The 22546-nt window shown below is 41.6% G+C and overlaps 3 protein-coding genes across 3 annotated transcripts; all 3 read left to right on the forward strand.

Annotated features, from left to right (window-relative positions):
• Positions 1-1103: 1103 nt before the first annotated feature.
• Positions 1104-1814, forward strand: LOC140861493 (uncharacterized). Its single transcript, XM_073264514.1, has one exon. It carries the CDS (start codon positions 1104-1106, stop codon positions 1812-1814), a length of 711 nt encoding a protein of 236 aa, XP_073120615.1.
• A 1301-nt stretch (positions 1815-3115) lies between these two features.
• LOC140861494 (uncharacterized) lies at positions 3116-4433 on the forward strand. Its single transcript, XM_073264515.1, has 2 exons — positions 3116-3523; positions 3759-4433. The coding sequence occupies exons 1-2, from the start codon at positions 3116-3118 to the stop codon at positions 4431-4433; spliced, it is 1083 nt and encodes a 360-aa protein (XP_073120616.1).
• A 9-nt stretch (positions 4434-4442) lies between these two features.
• Positions 4443-4964, forward strand: LOC140861495 (uncharacterized). Its single transcript, XM_073264516.1, has one exon. It carries the CDS (start codon positions 4443-4445, stop codon positions 4962-4964), a length of 522 nt encoding a protein of 173 aa, XP_073120617.1.
• Positions 4965-22546: the final 17582 nt, after the last annotated feature.

Genomic DNA, 22546 nt, shown 5'->3' on the forward strand with positions numbered 1-22546 from the left:
GAGAACTCGGAATTGGCAAATGAAAGTGAAGCCTCGGCCTTCTATTTATAGACAACGATCGGAACTTCCGATCCTTGATCGGAATGTCCGAACCTCGATCGGAACCATCGAACCTCGATCGGAACGTCCGATCCTGCCATCGGAGCTTCCGAAGATCCTGATCTGCCACGTGTCAAAATATCACTTGTTGAATCCGAATAGGGGTGATCGGAGCTTCCGGTCCTGATCGGAGCTTCCGATCATGCCACACGTCATGCCTGACGTAATATCGATCGGAGCTTCCGATCCTGTTCGGAGCTTCCGATCCTGATCGGAGCTTCCGAACTTACCTTCGGAGCTTCCGAACTCTACCCAAGTAATTATGATTAATCCCTCAATTACTGATTTTGGTTACGGGCTACTACATAAAGTCCGCCCAACAATGGTTCAACATGTTGAAGCCTGGGTCCATAAGGTCTTTTGAGGATTTTCGTGTGGTCTTTATGCATCAGTTTTCTAGTAGCAAGAAGTACCAAAAGAACTACTTGAGCTTATTTGTGATGAAGCAACAAGATCAGGAAACTTTGAGGGAGTTTATCCAACGCTTTAATTGTGCAGCTTTAAGAGTTCCGACCGCTACTCTTGATATACTGATCAGCGCCTTTACCTAAGGGTTTAAAAGAGGTGAATTCTTCAATTCTCTAGTTAAGAAGCCTCCATCAATTTATGATGATCTTTTGGCACGATCGGAGAAGTATGTGAATTTAGAGGATGCTCATAGATACAGGAGGACTGAACATAGGCCAGGGGGTAGTACCGGGGAAGGGGAGGATAAGGGAGGTAGAAAACGAGGGGTGGGAGAAAAGGAGGATGATCGAGCTTGAGGTAAAAGGCAGTTTTCATCTTATGTCCCCTTGGCTCCAAATAGGGACAAGGTAATGGGAGTAGATGAAGGAAGAAGAAGTCAAGGAAATTTGCAAAGGGTCGATGAATAGCCTAAGTTCCTTCTACCTACGAGGAGGGAATGAACTCCCCCAAGAGGCAATCATGAGTTTTGATCACCTCCGCGGTGAGGTCGGGGTCTTCCCTAGATAAATCCAAGAATAAAGGAGCCGAGAAGATAGATGGCGGGTCAGGGTCCTCCTCAAGGGCTTGACCAAAGAAGGAGGAGGGTGGATGAGGCTAATAACCCTACGAGAGGTATGATTCATATGATTTCGGGAGGCACCACCGACGGTGATTCCGGACGGGCGCGTAAAGCATATGGAAGGAGGATAGAGAACTTTGAAATATCTAAAGTGTTGAATTTACCTCAAGATCCCATCATCAGTTTTGGACCCGAAGACCTTCGTGGTGTTGCGGCTCCGCATAATGATGCTTTGGTGGTCACGGTCACAATCTCAAATTATGATGTGGCAAAGATATTTGTTGACAGTGGGAGTTCAGTGAATGTGTTGTTCAAAGGGACGTTGGATCAAATGAAAATAAAAGGATTTGAATTGGAGCCTATTTCAACACCTTTGTATGGATTCACGGGCCATGATATTCGATCGTTGGGCCAGATTTTCCTCCCAGTATCCATGGGAAATGATCCTAGAAGGGTCACCAAGATGGTGAACTTCACGGTGGTAGACGCTCCTACCTCATACAATGGGATTTTGGTTCGTCCAACTATGAAGGATTTTAGAGTTGTGGCTTCCACGTATCATCTAAAGCTTAAGTTTCCTGTAGGAAGAGAGGTCGAATGTTGCGTGAGGATCAGAGAGTGGCACGCCGATGTTATGAGGGATTGGTGCGCGAAGAAGGAAAAAAGACACGGGTGGAAGTTAGCATGATACGGGGGGTGGGGCTATGTTAACAGTGGCTAAGAGAGAGGTTCAAACACTGGAGGAGGAGAAACCTAAAGTAGTGGAATTGGGGGCTAGCGGTGAGAAGCTTAAGATTGCCGCTGATTTGGAAATGGAGGTCAAGGAAAAGCTCGTTATTTGCCTAAAGGCTAATCTTGATGTATTCGCTTGGTCAGTTCAAGAGCTTAGAGGTATAAAACCAGCGGTTATGGAGCATAAGTTAAATCTCTTGTCTGGAGTTCGCCCTGTAAAGAAAAAGAAGAGGCATTTCGGACCCGACAAGGATAAAGTGATAAAGGAAGAAATAGGGGAATTGCTTAGCGTTGGGCACATTCGAGAGGTGCAATTTCCTACTTGGGTATCGAATGTTGTGTTAGTGCCCAAGAGCTCGGGTAGATGGAGGATGTGTGTTGATTTTAGGGACCTCAACAAGGCATGCCCAAAAGATTGTTATCCATTGCCTCGAATAGATCAATTGCTAGATTCTATGGTCGGCCATCAATACTTATGCCTAATGGATGCTTATCAAGGGTAACATAAAATCCCTTTAGCTAGGAAGATCAAGATAAGGTAAGCTTTATCACTTCATAGGGGACTTTTTGCTATGTGGTCATGCCCTTCGGACTTAAAAACGCTGGAGCTACGTATCAGTGTTTAATGGATAAATTATTTTCCAAGAAAATAGGGAGAAATGTGGAGGTGTACATGTATGATATTATGGTAAAATCAAAAGACGCGATTGGCCTCATCAATGACTTGGTGGAGACATTTTCCACCATAAGGTCTTATGGATTGAAGTTGAACCCTCAAAAGTGTATGTTTGGAGTGAAGATTGGAAAATTCTTGGGATACATGGTAACCGAGCGTGGGATTGAGGCTAATCCGGATAAGTTTCAAGCTATACAAAATATGACGTCTCCTCGGGGTCCGAAGGAGGTCTAACAATTGACCGGGAGAATCACGACCTTGGCGCGATTCATTTCTCGGTCCGCTCATCGTAGCCTACCTTTCTTCCGTACCTTACGAAAAGCTAAGAAGTTTGAATGGGGTGAGGATTGTGAGAAAGCTTTTGGAGAAATGAAGAAGTATTTGTCTGAGTTACCTGTGTTGGCTAAACCGGTGGCTGGAGAAGGGTTATAGGTGTATCTATCAGCTTCGGAGGCAGCCGTGAGTTCAGTTCTTGTTAAAAAAGAAGGTTCAACACAAAAGCTTGTTTATTATGTGTCGCATGCACTTAAAGGGCCTGAGTTGAGGTATTCGGGGTTGGAGAAGTTGTTTTGGCATTGGTGATGACGGCAAGACGTTTGAGGCCATATTTCCTATCTCATCCTGTTGTGGTGCTTACAAACAGCCCTTTGGAAAGGATTTTAACTCACCCATACGTGTCGGAACAGTTGGTGAAATGGGTTACTGAGTTAGGAGAGTATGATATACAATATGAGCCAAGAACCGCTATTAAGGCGCATGCTTTGGCCGAATTCTTAACCGAAACCATTCAATTAAAAAATGAGGATCCGTGGAAGGTTTATGTTGATGGTTCATCGTCTATTGAAGGCAGTGGAGTAGGGGTGGTGTTGATATCTCCTACGGGTGAGGAAATTAAATTGGCAGTGAAATTAGATTTCAAGGCATCTAACAATGAATCTGAATACGAAACTATTTTAGCTGGACTTTGGGTGGATAGGAGTGTGGGAGCTGTACGGATACATTTCTTTTCCGATTCACAATTAGTAGCACAGTACATCAAAAGGGGCATATGATGTGAAAAATGAAAATCTTATTGAGTATGCTCGAGAAGTGGATAGAGCAAAAGAACAATTTGTCGAGGTGGTCTTAGAGCAGACACCTAGAAGGGAAAATGAGAGAGCAGATTCTTTGGCGAAGATGGCTGGTTCTATGGGGAGTTGGAAAACTAGAAATGTGGTATTGTAGGTGGAGCTCGCACCTCATATGAGCTCGGTTATACCTAAACTCACGAAGGAGGATTGGAGGGTCGTTATAATTAATTATTTGAAGGAAGGAAAGCTGCCCGAGGTCCCTAGGGAAGCTCGAAAGTTGAAGTTAAAGAGTTCAAGATATGTATTGATTGAGGAAGTGCTATATAGGAGGTCATTCGCAGGACCTCTCCAACGATGTTTAAGTTATCAAGAGGCCGATTATGTACTTAGAGAAGTACATGAAGGGTGTTGTGAGAATCACTTGGGAACCCATGCTTTGGCAAGAAAGGTCTTGTTGGGGGGATATTGTTGGCCTAACGTCTTGGAAAGTGCTCAAGAATTGGTCACATCATGTGATAGTTGCCAACGACATGCTCGATTGCAACATCGACCCACAGAGCTGATGAAAGCCATCGTCTTTTCTTGTCCTTTTGATCAATGGGGTATGGACATCATGGGTCCTTTTCCCGTAGCCCCTGCTCAAAAGAAGTTTTTATTGGTGGCGATTGATTATTTCTCGAAGTGGGTAGAAGCTGAGCCTTTGGCTAGGATCACTGAAGGAGATGTGTTGAATTTTTTGTGGAAAAATATAGTGTGTCGGTATAGGGTACCTAGGAGGCTGATATCCGATAATGGGAGACAGTTTCAAGAAGCTAAGATTCAAGCATGATGTAAGGAGATGAAAATTCAGCAAGCTTTCACATCTATGGCTTACCCTCAAGGTAATGGGCAAGTGGAGGTGACAAATAGATCATTGGTGCAAGGCTTAAAGACTAGACTTGGGAAAGAAAAAGGGAATTGGGTAGATAAGTTGCCAAGTGTCTTGGGGGCGTATCGAACTACACCTAGAGAAGGAACAAAGAAAACTCCCTTAAGCTTGGTTTATGATAATGAAGCGGTGTTGCCGGTGGAAATCGGGATGGAATCATCTAGGGTCATGTTTTATGATGAAGATAATGGAGAAATAAGATTTACTGATCTGGATTTGGTGGAAGAGAAGAGGGAGGCTGCAGCAATTTGGTTGGAAACTTACAAAAGTCGTATGACTCAAGCTTATAACCGTCGAGTTGTCCAGAGAATCTTTCAAGTGGGTGATTTGGTCTTAAAGAAGGTGCAAGAGGAGCAAAGAGGGAAATTGGACCCGAAGTGGGATCGTCCTTTTAAAGTCATTGAGAAGCTTAGCTCGGGAGCCTACTACTGATATGAATCTTGATGAGTATGATTTGCAAACACGATTACAATTTGAATCTCACCCTCTAACCAATAAACAATAGATCCAAAGTTTTTGCTCAATCTTTGAAACAAGTAAAAATTGATAGAATTTTTGGATTTCCACCTTTAATCGACGGTACGATTAACAACAGAAATCACGACAATTGAAACCAAAGAAAACCTTCAGATAACTTGTATCTGACAATCTTCAGTGAGAGACAATCGACAAACGCTTCCAAGTAATTAAACCGAAAAAAGTTTGATCTGAAAAACAAAGCAAAGCTTTGAACAAAATTCTTGAGAGAATTTCAATATTTGTGTATAAACTGAATCTGAATTATTATTAATAAAATAAACAAAAGTATTTTTAGTTTCCAATAAAAAATAAAGGATAAGGCAAAATATAACCTTAAAGATATCAAAGATATCATCTAGAAAGTTTTCTAGTATAATTAAAAGACTCAAAATAGGAAAAATAATGTCAAAATATCAAAAAGTCTCGCACTCACACAAACACATCGAACTGTGTGTAAAAAAGCATGAGGCGCGGGCGCGCAAGGATGACGCGCGGGTGCGCATAGCTCTCTGTCCATCAGGCGCAGGCGCACGTCAGGAAGGCGCGGGCACGCATGGGATTCTGTCAATAAGGCGCGGGCGCGCATGCCTCTCGGGTCCTGTCACTTATTTTCGTGTTTTCTTTGATATTTTCTCCACTTTCTGAACTTCTTTGGATTTCAATAATATTGTGACATTCCGAAAAATGATCTTCAGGCATTCCCACTTTTTTATGACAATTCACCATCAATGACTTAAACGCTTCTTTGAATCTCTTAGCTCGACCTCTCGTAATTGGTCCTCTAGGCATCTCTAAGGGATTCTTAACCACGTGATCAACATGCGAACATTCCATGATCGCATCATCCTCCCCTTCTTGAAAAGGATTTATCCTTAAATCTCGATCATCACCTACATCAAACAGCGACAAATCAGAAACATTAAAAGTAGTACTCACATTGTACTCACCTGGCAAATCTAATTTGTTGGCATTGTCATTGATCCGCTCCAAAACTTGGAAAGGTCCATCACCCCTAGGTAGAAGCTTTGAACGTCTCTTTTTCGGAAAATGCTCTTTTCTCAGATACAACTAAACCCAATCACCGGGTTAAAATACAACCTTCTTCCTTCCCTTATTTGCTTGTTTGGTATACTGCAAATTCTTTTTCTCTATATTCGCTCGTACTTTCTCATGAAAAATCTTCACAAACTCAGCCTTCTTCTTGTCATCCATATTAACCCTTTCACTCATAGGTAACGACATCAAATCCAACGGAGTCAATGGGTTAAAACCATACACAATTTCAAAAGGTGAATAATTCATAGTAGAATGCACACTACGATTATAAGTAAATTCAATAAATGACAAGCAATCCTCCCAATTTCTCAAGTTCTTTTTAATGATAGAGCGCAACAATGTCCCTAAAGTTCTATTAACTACCTCGGTCTGTCCATCAGTTTGTGGATGACAACTAGTAGAAAACAACAACTTAGTTCCAAGTTTACACCACAATGTTTTCCAAAAGTAACTCAAAAATCGAGTATCCCTATCAGAAACAATACTTCTAGGCATGCCATGCAATCTCACAATCTCATTAAAGAACAAATCTGCAACATGCGAAGCATCATCTGATTTATGACATGTAATAAAATGTGCCATTTTTGAAAACCTATCAACCACAACATAAATAGAATCCCTCCCCTTTTAGACCTAGGTACCAAGAACAAAATCCATAGAAATGTCTACCCATGGTTCTGTAGGTACTGGAAGTGGAGTATATAACCCATGTGGTTGTGATCTAGACTTTACTTGCTTACAAATCACACACCGCTCACACATTCTCTCAACATCATGCTTCATATACGGCCAATAAAAATGTTTATGCAAAATTTGATATGTCTTAGCCACACCAAAATGCCCCATTAAACCACCACTATGAGATTCTCTAACAAGTAACTCCCTGATTGAAGACTTAGGAATGCACAATTTATCCTCTTTAAACAAATAGCCATCATGCAAGTAAAATTTATCCTTTGGACCACGCATACATGACGCATAAATCTCACTAAAATCAACATCACTCACATACAACTCTTTAACATGCTCAAACCCCAAAAATTTAGAATCTAAAGTAGTTAAGAGCACGTACCTTCGCGACAATGCATCCGCCACTACATTCTCCTTACCTTGCTTGTACTTAATTACATAAGAAAAAGTTTCTACGAACGCTACCCATTTGGCATGTCGTTTGTTCAACTTTTTCTGTCCCTTGAGATGCTTCAAAGACTCATGATCTGTATGAATCACGAACTCTTTCGGCCTCAAGTAATGCTGCCATGTCTCGAGTACCCTCACCAACGCATAGAACTCCTTGTCGTAGGTAGGATAATTCAAAGACACTCCACTTAACTTCTCGCTGAAGTAAGCCACTGGCTTACCTCCTTGCATCAAAACGCCTCCAATTCCTACACCTGATGCATCACATTCAAATTCAAACATATTAGTAAAATCAGGTAAAACAAGTAAAGGAGCATTAATTAATTTTTGCTTAATAATATTAAAAGACTTCTCTTGCTCCTCGCCCCAATGGAATGGAACGTTTTTCTTGATGACCGCAGTCATAGGCGCCGCCAATGTGCTAAAATCCTTCACGAATCTCCTATAGAAACTCGCAAGGCCATGAAAACTTCAAACTTGACCAATCGACGTAGGCGTCGGCCAATCTCGAATGGCACTTACCTTCTCTTCATCAACCCTCACACCTTGTGCACTCACAACAAAATCAAGAAACACAAGTTCGTTTGTACAAAACACACATTTCTTCAAGTTAGCATATAAATGTTCAGCACGCAATGTGATTAAAACAACTCTCAAGTGTTCGACATGATCATATAAGTTTTTGCTATATACCAATATATCATCAAAATAGACAACCACAAACTTCCCAATATATGCACGCAAAACATGATTCATTAAACGCATGAAAGTACTAGGTGCATTAGTCAGACCAAAAGGCATAACCATCCATTCATACAACCCATACTTTGTTTTAAAAGCAGTTTTACATTCATCTCCCTCTCTCATCCTAATTTGATGATAACCACTTTTAAGATCAATTTTGCTAAACACACAAGCACCATGAAATTCATCTAACATATCATCAAGTCTAGGAATAGGATGCCTATACTTAATGGTAATGTTATTTATAGCTCTACAATCAACGCACATACGCCAAGATCCATCCTTTTTTGGTACTAACAACACAGGTACAACACATGGTGACATCGACTCACGCACAAAACCTTTATCTAAAAGCTCACTTACCTGTCATTGCAACTGAAACGACCCTAACTACTCGCTACTAGACTATAATTAAAATAAAGGAAAATTACGGATTTTTAAAAAAAATTTCCATGACCTATTTGTAAAAAAAATAAGCCATCAAGACTCAAACAGCAATTTAAATAAGGAAAGAAAATTGACTTCAAAACTTAAGTGCGTTAAACATAAACATTCAATCCTAGTAACCACCTCCCGGTTACAGCATAAAGTAAACTAAAGCATTTAAAATTAATTCCAACGATAATCATAAACTTGCAAAAGCGGAAAACGTACTTCAAAACATAAGCTGTAGCACAGGGAATGCACATCCTGGCTATAAATACTACAAGATCTCAAATAATACTTCATTATTACAAATTCGATAACTGTGCGGAAAAACATAAACTAAAAGGAAGCAACGGTCACTGGGCCTTGCACTACCGATGGCCTCATCCCAGTAGATCACGCCCCTCCGTCTCCTCCACAAAATCCTCACCTGCAAACATTCAAGCATAGTGAGTCTAAAGACTCAACAAGCATAACTAGGATAATAACAAGGGTTTAAAATACGTGATGCAAAAACTCAACTTAAACTGTAATATGCATGAAACTAGAAAGATATAGAAATCATGCATTAATGAACTCACATTATGATAAACTTTAATTTTCCTAACATTCAACTTAGACTCATGCATAACTGAAAGACTGACATCAATGCAAAACGAGTCAACTAAAATTGTGAAACTTTAACTTTTAAACTTTTCTTTACTTTTTCCTCTTAGAAATCCGATCCCTGATTTGTGACCCTCTGTTTCGATCATGATCATGGCTGCAGTGCACTATGCCGGCAAGACGACGAGATTTCTCCCGACGAACTTAACCCCTCTATGGCAAGGAGACCGAGATGCCTCCCGATCCCACATTGCCCCTCTGTGGCAAGGGTAAACAAGATGTCTCTTGCTCCTTGCCTAACCTCTATAACCTCTTGGTGAGTAGACCGAGGCATCCCCCGGTCTAGCAACACCCCTCTTGTCACAAACAGATCACTTCATTCAAAAATATTTGCTTTCTTTTCCCTTTTCATTTATAAAGACTCAACTCATACATTAAATGACATGCAAACAAGTAAACTTCCTTTTTCTTTATTAAACTCAAGAACACGTCAAATGCACACGAATAAGCAATCTTTAAGACATGAGACTCGACTCGAAAATGTGAGTTTAAGGTGGATGAGTGGCTGCCCCTAAGTCCAAAGAAGACAACTTACCCAACAAAACCCTCAAACTTGACTTAACTCGAGCAAGTAAACCGAAAAGCCCTTAACTTTGTCATGCCTTATCCAAAACCCGTCCCGCTTGAACCGACACTCAACAAACACTCCAAATCATCCCAAGGAATAGGTGGTATCATCAAAAGATCAAAAGAGCAAATTTACAAAACACAAAAATCGGACAGCCCCTATTCAAAGGAAAAATCTGCACTTGCACCCAATTTTGAAAAATCCATAACTCACTCAATTCTTATCCGAATCGAGCCCATTTTATATCGACGCGACCACAACGTCATGAACTTTACCATGGAATAGCCTAACCCTGCCCAGACCTCAGCCACGACCCTGCCCTGCCCCGTGAACAGTGCTGCCCTGCACACTCACACACCTCCAATTCCAACAATTCAAACACTTAGCCCACTTTCCTCAACTTATCTCCACACCAAACACCCAAACACCTCAAATAACCTCTCTTAGGACTTTTCCCAAACACTTGGGCTACACTCAATCCAAACTTTCACAACACATATCAAGAACATCAAGAATTAACCATCAAAACTCCAAAATGTTGAACAATCAATCAAGACCAATGCAAGACCATTAAATACTTCAACATCAATTAAATTTCAGCCCCTACACATGCAAAATTTCGAAATTTAGGTCCTTATACATTCTGAAAATTTGAATTTTGGCAAGAACATCCATATAAATCCATGTCATTACACATATACTCAACATTAAATCACATAAACTCAACCCCATAACACATTTAGCAAAAATCAGCCCCTTAAATGCCCAAATTCGAAACCCTAACATCACAACATCATGCATTTTCGAAATTATTGCAAGAAGTCTTAAGGGTGGGGGTAGATATTGCTTGAATGTTAGCCCAAAGAAATAGTTACACTTGCCTTTCAACCTTTTACCCAAAAATTTCGAAAATAAGGGGAGATGGAGGGAAGAACTCTAGGTCAAACTCCAAGCTAAGCTCCTTGTGGAGCTCCTCCGGTAGTGGGGATGGCGGTGGACGGCGGCAGCGGCGGCTTGGGGCGGCGAAAGGCACTTGGCCGAGAGGGAGCTTCAAGGGAGAAGGGGGGTGGGCGGCTACTAGGGTTTAGAAGGGGCTAGGGTTTTTAATTGTGTTGAATGATTTATATCTAGAGGGAAAAAAAATAATGGGAGTGAAAATTTTAAGTGGGAAAAATAATGAGAGTGTAGGGTTTTGGTGTGTGTGTGTGTGTGAGAATCTTGTACTATAAAAGTGCTAAAAGACAAATAAAAGTGCTACTTGCACTAAAGTAGCTCTTCACCTCAAAACTTGCACCTCTAAAACTTCTAAGTTTAAAATTTCAACTCTAATCATTTTAATTGAAATTAAACTAGCCCGGATTTAATAAAATCCTATCTTATGAAAAGTTTAGGATATAAACTCAAGGAAATAATAAAATTGCTTTCCGACCCCCGAAAAGTTCGAAATTTACATTCCCGGCCAAAACCCTATTTTTCCTCTAACTTAAAAATCTTAAAAGTGAAAGTCTTGAAAATATGCCACCGAAGCCCACCATTGTCGCCTGCCGGGACAGAAACTTACTAGACCAAACAATTCAAGGAATTTAATCCAAATAAATCGAACAATTCTATCTTTAACTAAAACTTAAACAATTAACTTCAAGAAATTAAAATATAAATACTAAAAATAATTTTAGGCATGATTTTCAAATTTTAGAAGTTCTTGGTGCTACAATTCCTCCCTCCCTAATAAGAAATTTCGTCCTCGAAATTAAAACTTACCAAAAAGCTTCGGATATCGAACTCTGATATCTGCTTCTGCTTCCCAAGTGGCCTCTTCATCCGAATGGTTCTGCCATCTCACCTTGATCATTGGAATCGACTTGTTACGGAGTCTTCTCTCCTGTCTATCCAAAATCCGGATGGGCTTTTCCTCATAGGTCAAGTGAGGAGATAGCTGAAGCGGTTCCGAACTAAGCACATGGGGTGGGTTCGAGATGTACTTCTTCAACATCGACACATGGAAGACATTATGGATCTTATCAAGGTTAGGCGGCAAGGCCATTCTATAAGCCAGTACCCCTACCCTATCCAAAATCTCGAAGGGCCCTATGAACCTCGGTGCCAACTTCCCTTTCTTTCCAAACCTCATCACACCCTTCATGGGTGCAATACGGATAAAAACATGATCACCCACCGAGAACTCCAAGTCTCTCCTCCGGTGATCAGCATAGCTCTTCTGCCTACTCTGGGCAGTCCTCATCCTATCACGGATCTTAGCCACTACCTCGGTGGTCAACTGAACAATCTCCGGACCAAAGTCTGATCTCTCACCTATCTCATCCCACAACACTGGAGATCTACACTTCCTCCCATATAGTGCCTCGTAGGGAGCCATGCCAATAGTGGACTGAAAACTGTTATTATACGCGAATTCCACTAGTGGTAGTCTCGACTCCCAACTACCTTGAAAATCAATAGCACATGCCCTCAAAAGATCCTCCAAAATCTGAATCACCCTCTCTGACTGGCCATCAGTCTGCGGGTGAAAGGCGGTGCTAAAAAGTAGCTTCGTACCCATAGCAGAATGAAGACTCTTCCAAAAAGACGAAGTAAACCGTGGATCTCTATCAGACACTATGGAGACTGGAATACCATGTAGTCTGACTATCTCCCGGATATACAACTCTGCGAACTGAGTCATCGTGAAATTCATCTTCACCGGTAAAAAGTGAGCCGACTTAGTGAGACGGTCTACAATCACCCAAATGGCATTCGAACCTCTCAATGTCTTCGGCAATCCCACGACAAAATCCATGGAGATATTCTCCCACTTCCACTCCGGAATAGGGAGAGGCTTAAGCAAACCGGCGGGTCTCTGATGCTCCGCCTTAACCTGCTGGCATGTCAGGCATTCTGACACGAATCGGGCAATGTCACTTTTCATGCCTGGCCACCAATAAAGCTGCTGAAGATCCCGATACATCTTCGTACTACCAGGGTGGATTGAGTACGGCGATGTATGTGCCTCTGCCATGATAGTAACTCGCAGAGAATCACCTGCGGGAACCCAAAATCTACCTCTGTACCTCACAATCCCATCTACCACAGCATACAAACCGCTGCCTTTCTCCTCATCTCTCTGTCTCCACTTCCTGATCTGCTTATCAACTGACTGCGCTGCACGGATACGATCAAAAAGTGTAGTCTGCACACTAAGGGAAGACAAACGGGGACCTCTACCACTCGCATAAAACTCAAGACCATACCTCTGAATCTCAACCTGCAACGGTCTAGACACTGACAAGGAGGTAATCACTGCAGTCTTCCTGCTCAAAGCATCTGCAACCACATTAGCTTTACCAGGGTGGTAGCTAATATTGCAGTCATAGTCCTTCACCAACTCTAACCACCTACGCTGCCTCATATTCAACTCCTTCTGGGTGAAGAAGTACTTGAGGCTTTTGTGGTCTGTGAAGATCTGACTCTTCTCTCCGTAAAGATAGTGTCTCCAAATCTTAAGAGCAAACACTACCGCTGCCAACTCTAAGTCATGAGTAGGGTAGTTCTTCTCGTGCTCCTTCAATTGCCTAGAAGCATAGGCAATAACTCTGTCTCGCTGCATCAGAACTGCTCCCAATCCCAACTTGGAAGCATCAGTATACACCACAAAATCACCTTGCCCGGATGGCATGGTCAACACTGGCGCTGTCGTAAGAGCTTCCTTCAAAGTATCAAAGCTCCTTTGACACTCGGCACTCCAAACAAACTTGGCGTTCTTCTTAGTCAACGTTGTCATAGGCACAGCAATGGAGGAAAAACCCTTGATAAATTTTCGGTAATAACCGGCTAATCCAAGAAAACTGCGAATCTCAGACGCGCTCCTCGGTATAGACCACTCCTTCACTGCTTGAACCTTTGAAGGGTCTACTTCCACACCGCTCTTAGAAATAATATGACCCAAGAAAGCAACTTTCTCCAACCAGAATTCACACTTATCAAACTTGGCCAACAACTTGTGCTCTCGAAGCACCTCAAGAACGGTCCTCAAATGCTGTTCATGCTCCACTCTATCCTTCGAATAAATGAGGATGTCATCGATGAAAACAATGACAAAGCGGTCCAAGTAAGGCTGAAACACGCGGTTCATAAGATCCATGAAAACCGCGGGCGCATTCGTCATCCCAAACGGCATCACAAGGAACTCGTAATGACCGTAACGAGTCCTAAAAGCTGTCTTCGCCACATCTGACTCCTTCACCTTCAACTGGTGATAACCTGAACGAAGATCAATCTTCGAAAAGACGGATGCACCTTGCAATTGATCGAAGAGGTCCTCGATCCTAGGTAATGGGTACTTGTTCTTCACAGTCACTCCGTTCAAACCTCGGTAGTCTATGCACAATCTTAGACTACCGTCCTTCTTCTTAATGAAGAGAACTGGTGCGCCCCATGGGGAGAAACTAGGGCGAATGAATCCCTTGTCAAGCAACTCTTGAATCTGCTCTTTTAACTCCTTCATTTCGGTAGGAGCCAACCTGTACGGTGCCTTGGAGATAGGCACAGTACCGGGAACCAAATCTATAGAGAACTCCACTTCTCTATCGGGCGGAATTCCCACAACATCGCTAGGGAACACATCCTCAACTCCCTGACGATAGCCACATCAGAAATAACTGGTCGCTCTGGCAGCTCTGTCAAAGATAAACTGGCTAGAAATGGCTCGCACCCACTAAGTACAAGCCTCTGAGCTTGCAAAGTAGAAATGACTCGAGTCTTCCTCAAGCTCTTAGCAGCCTCAAACCAAAACGGTTCCTCGCCCTCAGGCCTGACTAGTACTGACCTCTGCTGAAAATCTATCATCACCGCATTCTTCGTCATCCAATCCATCCCAAGAATCAGGTCAAACTCTGGCAAAGGTAGCACTATGAGGTCTGCTACCACTGACTGACCCTGCAAAAGCAATACAAGGTCTCTCACCAAGCTCCTGGTGGATAGCTCTTCCCCTGAGGGGATAGTAACTGAGAATCCAACCTCCAATTCCTCGCTCTGAATGCCCCTCTCAAGGGAAAAAGACTCCGATATAAAGGAATGGGTAGCCCCTGAGTCTAATAAGGCCCTCGTGGCTACGCCTGCCACAACAATCCTACCTGCATAGCAGTAGTTACAACGACGAAATGTTGAAGTTAAAACCACGAGTTCTACTTAGGCTCATTCTAATTCAACAATTCCCAAACAAGATACTATTCATGCTAAACAGTCAAAGGTCCTAAGGCATGCAACAAGTTACTAGAGTATAACCTCAAACAAGCAAAGATTTAGAGTCGCATGCATCAACAAATCTTTAACTGCTCTAACCCAAAAGTTAAGATATTACCTGTGAGAAGAGTAGTGTCTGGGTCGGCCTGCTCGGCCTCCATCACGAACACTCTGCCCTGCACGGGCCTCCTCAGCTCTGGACAATGGGTAGACATATGTCCTGGCTTCTTGCACTTGAAGCAAACTCCAGCATCCTTCATACACTTCCCAAAATGCGGACGATGGCAAAACTGACAAATAGGCTTCTCCCCAGCCTTGGGAGGAACCTGTCTCTGGGCCTGACGCCCCTGCGGTGCCTGCTGTCTCGGGGGTCCATGATACGGCTTCTTGCCGTGCTGCTGCTGCTGAGAGTGGCCCTGATGAGGGAAGGGCCTCTTGCCATGCGCCTCCGCGCTAATATCTCTCAGCGTCTGCTCGGACCTCAAGGCACGCCTCAGTGCTGAAGCATAATCAGATGGCTCAGCCATCAGCACATCCCTACGGATGGTAGGTCGAAGCCCTACAAGAAAGTGCTCCAGCTTCTCTTTCTCATCATCTCCAATCAACGGTACGAAATGGCAGCCTCTCTCAAACTTCACCACGAACTGGGCTACCGACAGATCACCCTGCCTCAAGCTCATAAACTCCGTCTTCAAACGGGCTCTCACATCAGCAGTAAAGTACTTCTCAAAGAACAACTTCTTGAACTCAGCCCAAGGTAGAGTAGCTGGGTTCACAATCTTCTCCATACCCTCCCACCAGAGGGCGGCATCATCCTGGAGGAGAAACACAGCACATCTCACTCTATCTGGATCTCCCATCTGCATATAGCGAAAGATCACCTCAAGGGAGCGGATCCAACCCTCCGCTATCAACGGATCAGTGGTGCCAGCGAAGTCCTTCGGATTCATCTTCCGAAACTGCTCATAAGTAGTCTCCGATCTAGCAACAGGAGCATCCACATGACGCTCGAGGATACGGGCCAATCCTGCTAGCACCTGCCCTCCTATATCCACCTGCGGAGCCGGTGGAGGCGGTGGAGGCGTAACTGCACGCGGATCATGACGACGAACCATCTAAACGCATTGAGAAAATCCAACATTCAAATTTCATGCCTTAGAAAATATTTTTACTTCAAATTTAAACTTCTCAATAACTCAAGAAACTAATACATCAAAACTTAAACAGATAGAGACATTAAACTTAAATCTTACAGACTTTGAGGCGAGATCCCCTGAGTTTCAGCAACCGGCAGTAGGCTCAGCCCAAACCAAGACCGTGCTCTGATACCAACTGAAACGACCCTAACTACTCGCTACTAGACTATAATTAAAATAAAGGAAAATTACGGATTTTAAAAAATTTTGCCATGACCTATTTGTAAAACAAATAAGCCATCAAGACTCAAACAGCAATTTAAATAAGGAAAGAAAATTGACTTCAAAACTTAAGTGCGTTAAACATAAACATGCAATCCTAGTAACCACCTCCCGGTTACAGCATAAAGTAAACTAAAGCATTTAAAATTAATTCCAACGATAATCATAAACTTGCAAAAGCGGAAAACGTACTTCAAAACATAAGCTGTAGCACAGGGAATGCACATCCTGGCTATAAATACTACAAGATCTCAAATAATACTTCATTATTACAAATTCGATAACTGTGCGGAAAAACATAAACTAAAAGGAAGCAACGGTCACTGGGCCTTGCACTACCGATGGCCTCATCCCAGTAGATCACGCCCCTCCGTCTCCTCCACAAAATCCTCACCTGCAAACATTCAAGCATAGTGAGTCTAAAGACTCAACAAGCATAACTAGGATAATAACAAGGGTTTAAAATACGTGATGCAAAAACTCAACTTAAACTGTAATATGCATGAAACTAGAAAGATATAGAAATCATGCATTAATGAACTCACACTATGATAAACTTTAATTTTCCTAACATTCAACTTAGACTCATGCATAACTGAAAGACTGACATCAATGCAAAACGAGTCAACTAAAATTGTGAAACTTTAACTTTTAAACTTTTCTTTACTTTTTCCTCTTAGAAATCCGATCCCTGATTTGTGACCCTCTGTTTCGATCATGATCATGGCTGTAGTGCACTATTCCGGCAAGACGACGAGATTTCTCCCGACGAACTTAACCCCTCTATGGCAAGGAGACCGAGATGCCTCCCGATCCCACATTGCCCCTCTGTGGCAAGGGTAAACAAGATGTCTCTTGCTCCTTGCCTAACCTCTATAACCTCTTGGTGAGTAGACCGAGGCATCCCCCGGTCTAGCAACACCCCTCTTGTCACAAACAGATCACTTCATTCAAAAATATTTGCTTTCTTTTCCCTTTTCATTTATAAAGACTCAACTCATACATTAAATGACATGCAAACAAGTAAACTTCCTTTTTCTTTATTAAACTCAAGAACACGTCAAATGCACACGAATAAGCAATCTTTAAGACATGAGACTCGACTCGAAAATGTGAGTTTAAGGTGGATGAGTGGCTGCCCCTAAGTCCAAAGAAGACAACTTACCCAACAAAACCCTCAAACTTGACTTAACTCGAGCAAGTAAACCGAAAAGCCCTTAACTTTGTCATGCCTTATCCAAAACCCGTCCCGCTTGAACCGACACTCAACAAACACTCCAAATCATCCCAAGGAATAGGTGGTATCATCAAAAGATCAAAAGAGCAAATTTACAAAACACAAAAATCGGACAGCCCCTATTCAAAGGAAAAATCTGCACTTGCACCCAATTTTGAAAAATCCATAACTCACTCAATTCTTATCCGAATCGAGCCCATTTTATATCGACGCGACCACAACGTCATGAACTTTACCATGGAATAGCCTAACCCTGCCCAGACCTCAGCCACGACCCTGCCCTGCCCCATGAACAGTGCTGCCCTGCACACTCACACACCTCCAATTCCAACAATTCAAACACTTAGCCCACTTTCCTCAACTTATCTCCACACCAAACACCCAAACACCTCAAATAACCTCTCTTAGGACTTTTCCCAAACACTTGGGCTACACTCAATCCACACTTTCACAACACATATCAAGAACATCAAGAATTAACCATCAAAACTCCAAAATGTTGAACAATCAATCAAGACCAATGCAAGACCATTACATACTTCAACATCAATTAAATTTCAGCCCCTACACATGCAAAATTTCGAAATTTAGGTCCTTATACATTCTGAAAATTCGAATTTTGGCAAGAACATCCATATAAATCCATGTCATTAAACATATACTCAACATTAAATCACATAAACTCAACCCCATAACACATTTAGCAAAAATCAGCCCCTTAAATGCCCAAATTCGAAACCCTAACATCACAACATCATGCATTTTCGAAATTATTGCAAGAAGTCTTAAGGGTGGGGGTAGATATTGCTTGAATGTTAGCCCAAAGAAATAGTTACACTTGCCTTTCAACCTTTTACCCAAAAATTTCGAAAATAAGGGGAGATGGAGGGAAGAACTCTAGGTCAAACTCCAAGCTAAGCTCCTTGTGGAGCTCCTCCGGCAGTGGGGACGGCGGTGGACGGCGGCAGCGGTGGCTTGGGGCGGCGGAAGGCACTTGGCCGAGAGGGAGCTTCAAGGGAGAAGGGGGGTGGGCGGCTACTAGGGTTTAGAAGGGGCTAGGGTTTTTAATTGTGTTGAATGATTTATATCTAGAGGGAAAAAAAATAATGGGAGTGAAAATTTTAAGTGGGAAAAATAATGAGAGTGTAGGGTTTTGGTGTGTGTGTGTGTGAGAATCTTGTACTATAAAAGTGCTAAAAGACAAATAAAAGTGCTACTTGCACTAAAGTAGCTCTTCACCTCAAAACTTGCACCTCTAAAACTTCTAAGTTTAAAATTTCAACTCTAATCATTTTAATTGAAATTAAACTAGCCCGGATTTAATAAAATCCTATCTTATGAAAAGTTTAGGATATAAACTCAAGGAAATAATAAAATTGCTTTCCGACCCCCGAAAAGTTCGAAATTTACATTCCCGGCCAAAATCCTCTTTTTCCTCTAACTTAAAAATCTTAAAAGTGAAAGTCTTGAAAATATGCCACCGAAGCCCACCATTGTCGCCTGCCGGGACAGAAACTTACTAGACCAAACAATTCAAGGCATTTAATCCAAATAAATCGAACAATTCTATCTTTAACTAAAACTTAAACAATTAACTTCAAGAAATTAAAATATAAATACTAAAAATAATTTTAGGCATGATTTTCAAATTTTAGAAGTTCTTGGTGCTACAGCAACTCCTTAGTTTCCTCCGGATTGCTCCTATAAGCTGGACGATTCGACAATGCACTCCCGGGTACCAAGTCAATTTGGTGTTCAATTCCCCTCAAAGGTGGTAATCCTTGAGGTAGTTCCTCCGGAAATAAATCATCGAACTCCTGCAAGAGAGAAACAATAATGCTCGGAAGATCTCCGGCTATATCACTTGTGTTAAGGAGTACTTCCTTATAAATCATCAACACAAGCGGAATTTGAGAATTCACAACATCTCTCAACTCACTCTTTTGGGCTATATATATATTTTTTTCAGCCTCTTTTCGCTCAAATTTTTTTTATCATCTTTTTTTTCTAAAGTCATCTCACTTTTTTGTTCACTCTTTTTTTCGGCCTCACCCTCTTTTTCTTTTTCATTTGATCCTCCAACACTTGCTTTGGAGTCATAGGTAACAATACAATAGGCTCTTTTTTCAAGGTAAAAGAATAACGATTTTTAAAACCGTCATGTATCACCTTCCTATCAAATTGCCACGGCCTACCCAACAAAATATGACAAGCTTGCATAGACACCACATCACAAAACACCTCGTCAACATATTTGCCAATAGAAAATGGCACCACAACTTGCCTATTAAGTCTCACTTCCGCACAGCCATTAAACCATTGCAACCTATATGGTTGAGGATGTTTCAAAAGAGACAACCCCAATTTTTCCACAAGTTCGCAACTCGCTACATTGGTCCAACTACCCCCATCAATGATAAGACTTCACACCTTCCCATTCACAAAACAACGATTATGAAAAATATTTTCCCTCTGACTCTCTTCCTCCTCTCTAGGTTGTGCATGTAACACTCTCCTACTCACCAATAACTCACCAACAACAGCCCCAAACCCATCTTCATTATCAAGATCTACCAATGCAGGCATATTCTCATAATTTTCCTCCTCACTCTCCGACTCCACATCACCACAAGCATTAATAATCATCAATCTATTATTTGGGCATTGGCTAGAAATATGGCCAATACCTTGACACCTAAAACATTTAATATCTCTAGATCGAGTATTAGAAGTTTCAGATGTACCTTTACCCGCTTGTTTTGGTGCTTCCGATTTGGTGTCAAATTTTGGTTTGGAAACCGGCTTGTTGTCCTCCCATTTTGCAACGTTTGGATGCCAGGAAGTCGACGATCCTCCACCTGTAGGAAATCGGCCGGCTTCTCTTCTCTTGAGCTGCTGCTCCACCTTCATGGCCGTCTGCACCATTTCATCCAAATCAAAACAATGGCGAAGCTCCACTTGATCTTGGATTTCTCTATTCAAACCACACAAAAATCTGGCCATTGTAGCTTCATTATCCTCCTCAATGTTGGTCCGGATCATCGTGGTTTCCAACTCCTTGTAGTAATCCTCCATGCTCCTTGGACCTTGCTTTAAAGTTTGTAAATGCCTGTACATATCACGATAATAATAGTTAGGCACAAACCGCTTTTTCATGACACGCTTCATCTCCTCCCACGTCTCAATAGGCGGCTCTCCACACCTCCTTCTAGTGGTCACTAATTGATCCCACCAGTTTAATGCATAGTCTACAAACTCAACCACTGCCAACCTCACTTTCTTAAGATCAGAATAGTGATGACAATCAAACACAAACTCTACACGCTTTTCCCATTCCAGATACGCCTCTGGATCAGATTTCTCATGAAATCCTGGAATTTTCATCTTAATGCTACTAATATTCCCATCCTTCTTACTACCCTCTGAATATTTTCCTCGCACCGCTTCTCGCCTATGTCTACCCCCATGTACTCTTCTCTCCCCATCTCAATTCTCATCAAAACTCTCCTCATCATCTTCAAAATCATTCCCCTTCCTACCTTTATTTTTTTTCCACTACCACTACTCTCCTCCAATTTACTCATCCGTTCATGAAGGGGTTCTAACTCCGATCTTATCACCCTAGTAAATTGCCCCATCAACGCCTCCATTTGAACCTTGGAAATTCCTTGGTTCACACTTTCACTAGCATCTTTATTAGGATTCATGGTACTTGCAAGAAAATCGTTAGTAATAAATGTCCTCACACAAGTTCTCACAGTTCACTCCAAACGAATCACTCAATCACTCCTTTTTTTTTTCACTCAAATTTATGGAGAGTCTTTGCTTTGTAGAATAAAATTCAAACCTTCAAGTTTAAAAACTTTTAGACGCTTGAAAATTGACTCACAAAGATTGCACCAACACAAGTAAGAACTTTTATGGACAACTTAACTCTGACTCGCTTCAAGGATGAATAAAGACAAAAGAATTGGCCACAAGCTACTTTTCTTCACTTTCTTTTTTTTTCAGATTTTCGGTCCCGCTATTTTTCTTTTTGACAGATAAATTTTTTTTTATATATAACTTGTAGCACAAGACATGAGACTTGGATAACAAGTTTGAAAGAAACGACTTTGAGATTTGGACAATAATAGACTTAGATGAAGAACAAAGGATGAAGAACGAAGAACACGAAGAACATAGATAGATGAAGATAGAAACTTACTTGATTCAAAATCTTGGCTTTTATACCAAATGATATGAATCTTGATGAGTATGATTAGCAAACACGATTACAATTTGGATCGCACCCTCTAACCAATAAACAATAGATCCAAAGTTTTTGCCCAATCTTTGAAACAAGTAAAAATTGATAGAATTTTTGGATTTCCACCTTTAATCGACGGTACGATTAACAACAGAAATCACGACAATTGTAACAAAAAAAAACCTTCAGATAACTTGTATCTGACAATCTTCAGTGAGAGACAATCGACAAAGCTTCCAAGTAATTAAACCGAAAAAAGTTTGATTTGAAAAACAAAGCAAAGCTTTGAACAAAATTCTTGAGAGAATTTCAATATTTGTGTATAAACTGAATCTGAATTATTATTAATGAAATAAACAAAAGTATTTATAGTTTACAATCAAAAATAAAAGATAAGGCAAAATATAACCTTAAAGATATCAAAGATATCATCTAGAAAGTTTTCTAGTATAATTAAAAGACTCAAAATAGGAAAAATAATGCCAAAATATCAAAAAGTCTCGCACATACACAAACATGCCGAACTGTGTGTAAAAGCGCGAGGCGCGGGCACGCATAGCTCTCTGTCCATCAGGCGCGGGCGCACGTCAGGAAGGCGCGGGCGCGCATGCCTCTCGGGTCCTGTCACTTATTTTCGTGTTTTCTTTGATATTTTCTCCACTTTCTGGACTTCTTTGGACTTCAATAATATTGTGACATTCCCAAAAATGATCTTCAGGCATTCCCACGCTTTCTTGACAATTCACCATCAAT

The sequence above is a fragment of the Henckelia pumila genome, chromosome 4 (genome assembly GCF_033568475.1).
Source record: "Henckelia pumila isolate YLH828 chromosome 4, ASM3356847v2, whole genome shotgun sequence".
NCBI classification, from domain to species: Eukaryota; Viridiplantae; Streptophyta; class Magnoliopsida; order Lamiales; family Gesneriaceae; genus Henckelia; species Henckelia pumila.

What these genes read in the sequence shown, in the direction of transcription:
- LOC140861493 (XM_073264514.1), top strand. Translation starts at nt 1,104, where the DNA reads ATGGCGGGTCAGGGTCCTCCTCAAGGGCTTGACCAAAGAAGGAGGAGG.
- LOC140861494 (XM_073264515.1), top strand. Translation starts at nt 3,116, where the DNA reads ATGACGGCAAGACGTTTGAGGCCATATTTCCTATCTCATCCTGTTGTG. An exon ending in TGGATAGGAGTGTGGGAGCT is followed by an intron (nt 3,524 to 3,758) that starts GTACGGATACAT and finishes GTGGTATTGTAG; the next exon opens with GTGGAGCTCGCACCTCATAT.
- LOC140861495 (XM_073264516.1), top strand. Translation starts at nt 4,443, where the DNA reads ATGAAAATTCAGCAAGCTTTCACATCTATGGCTTACCCTCAAGGTAAT.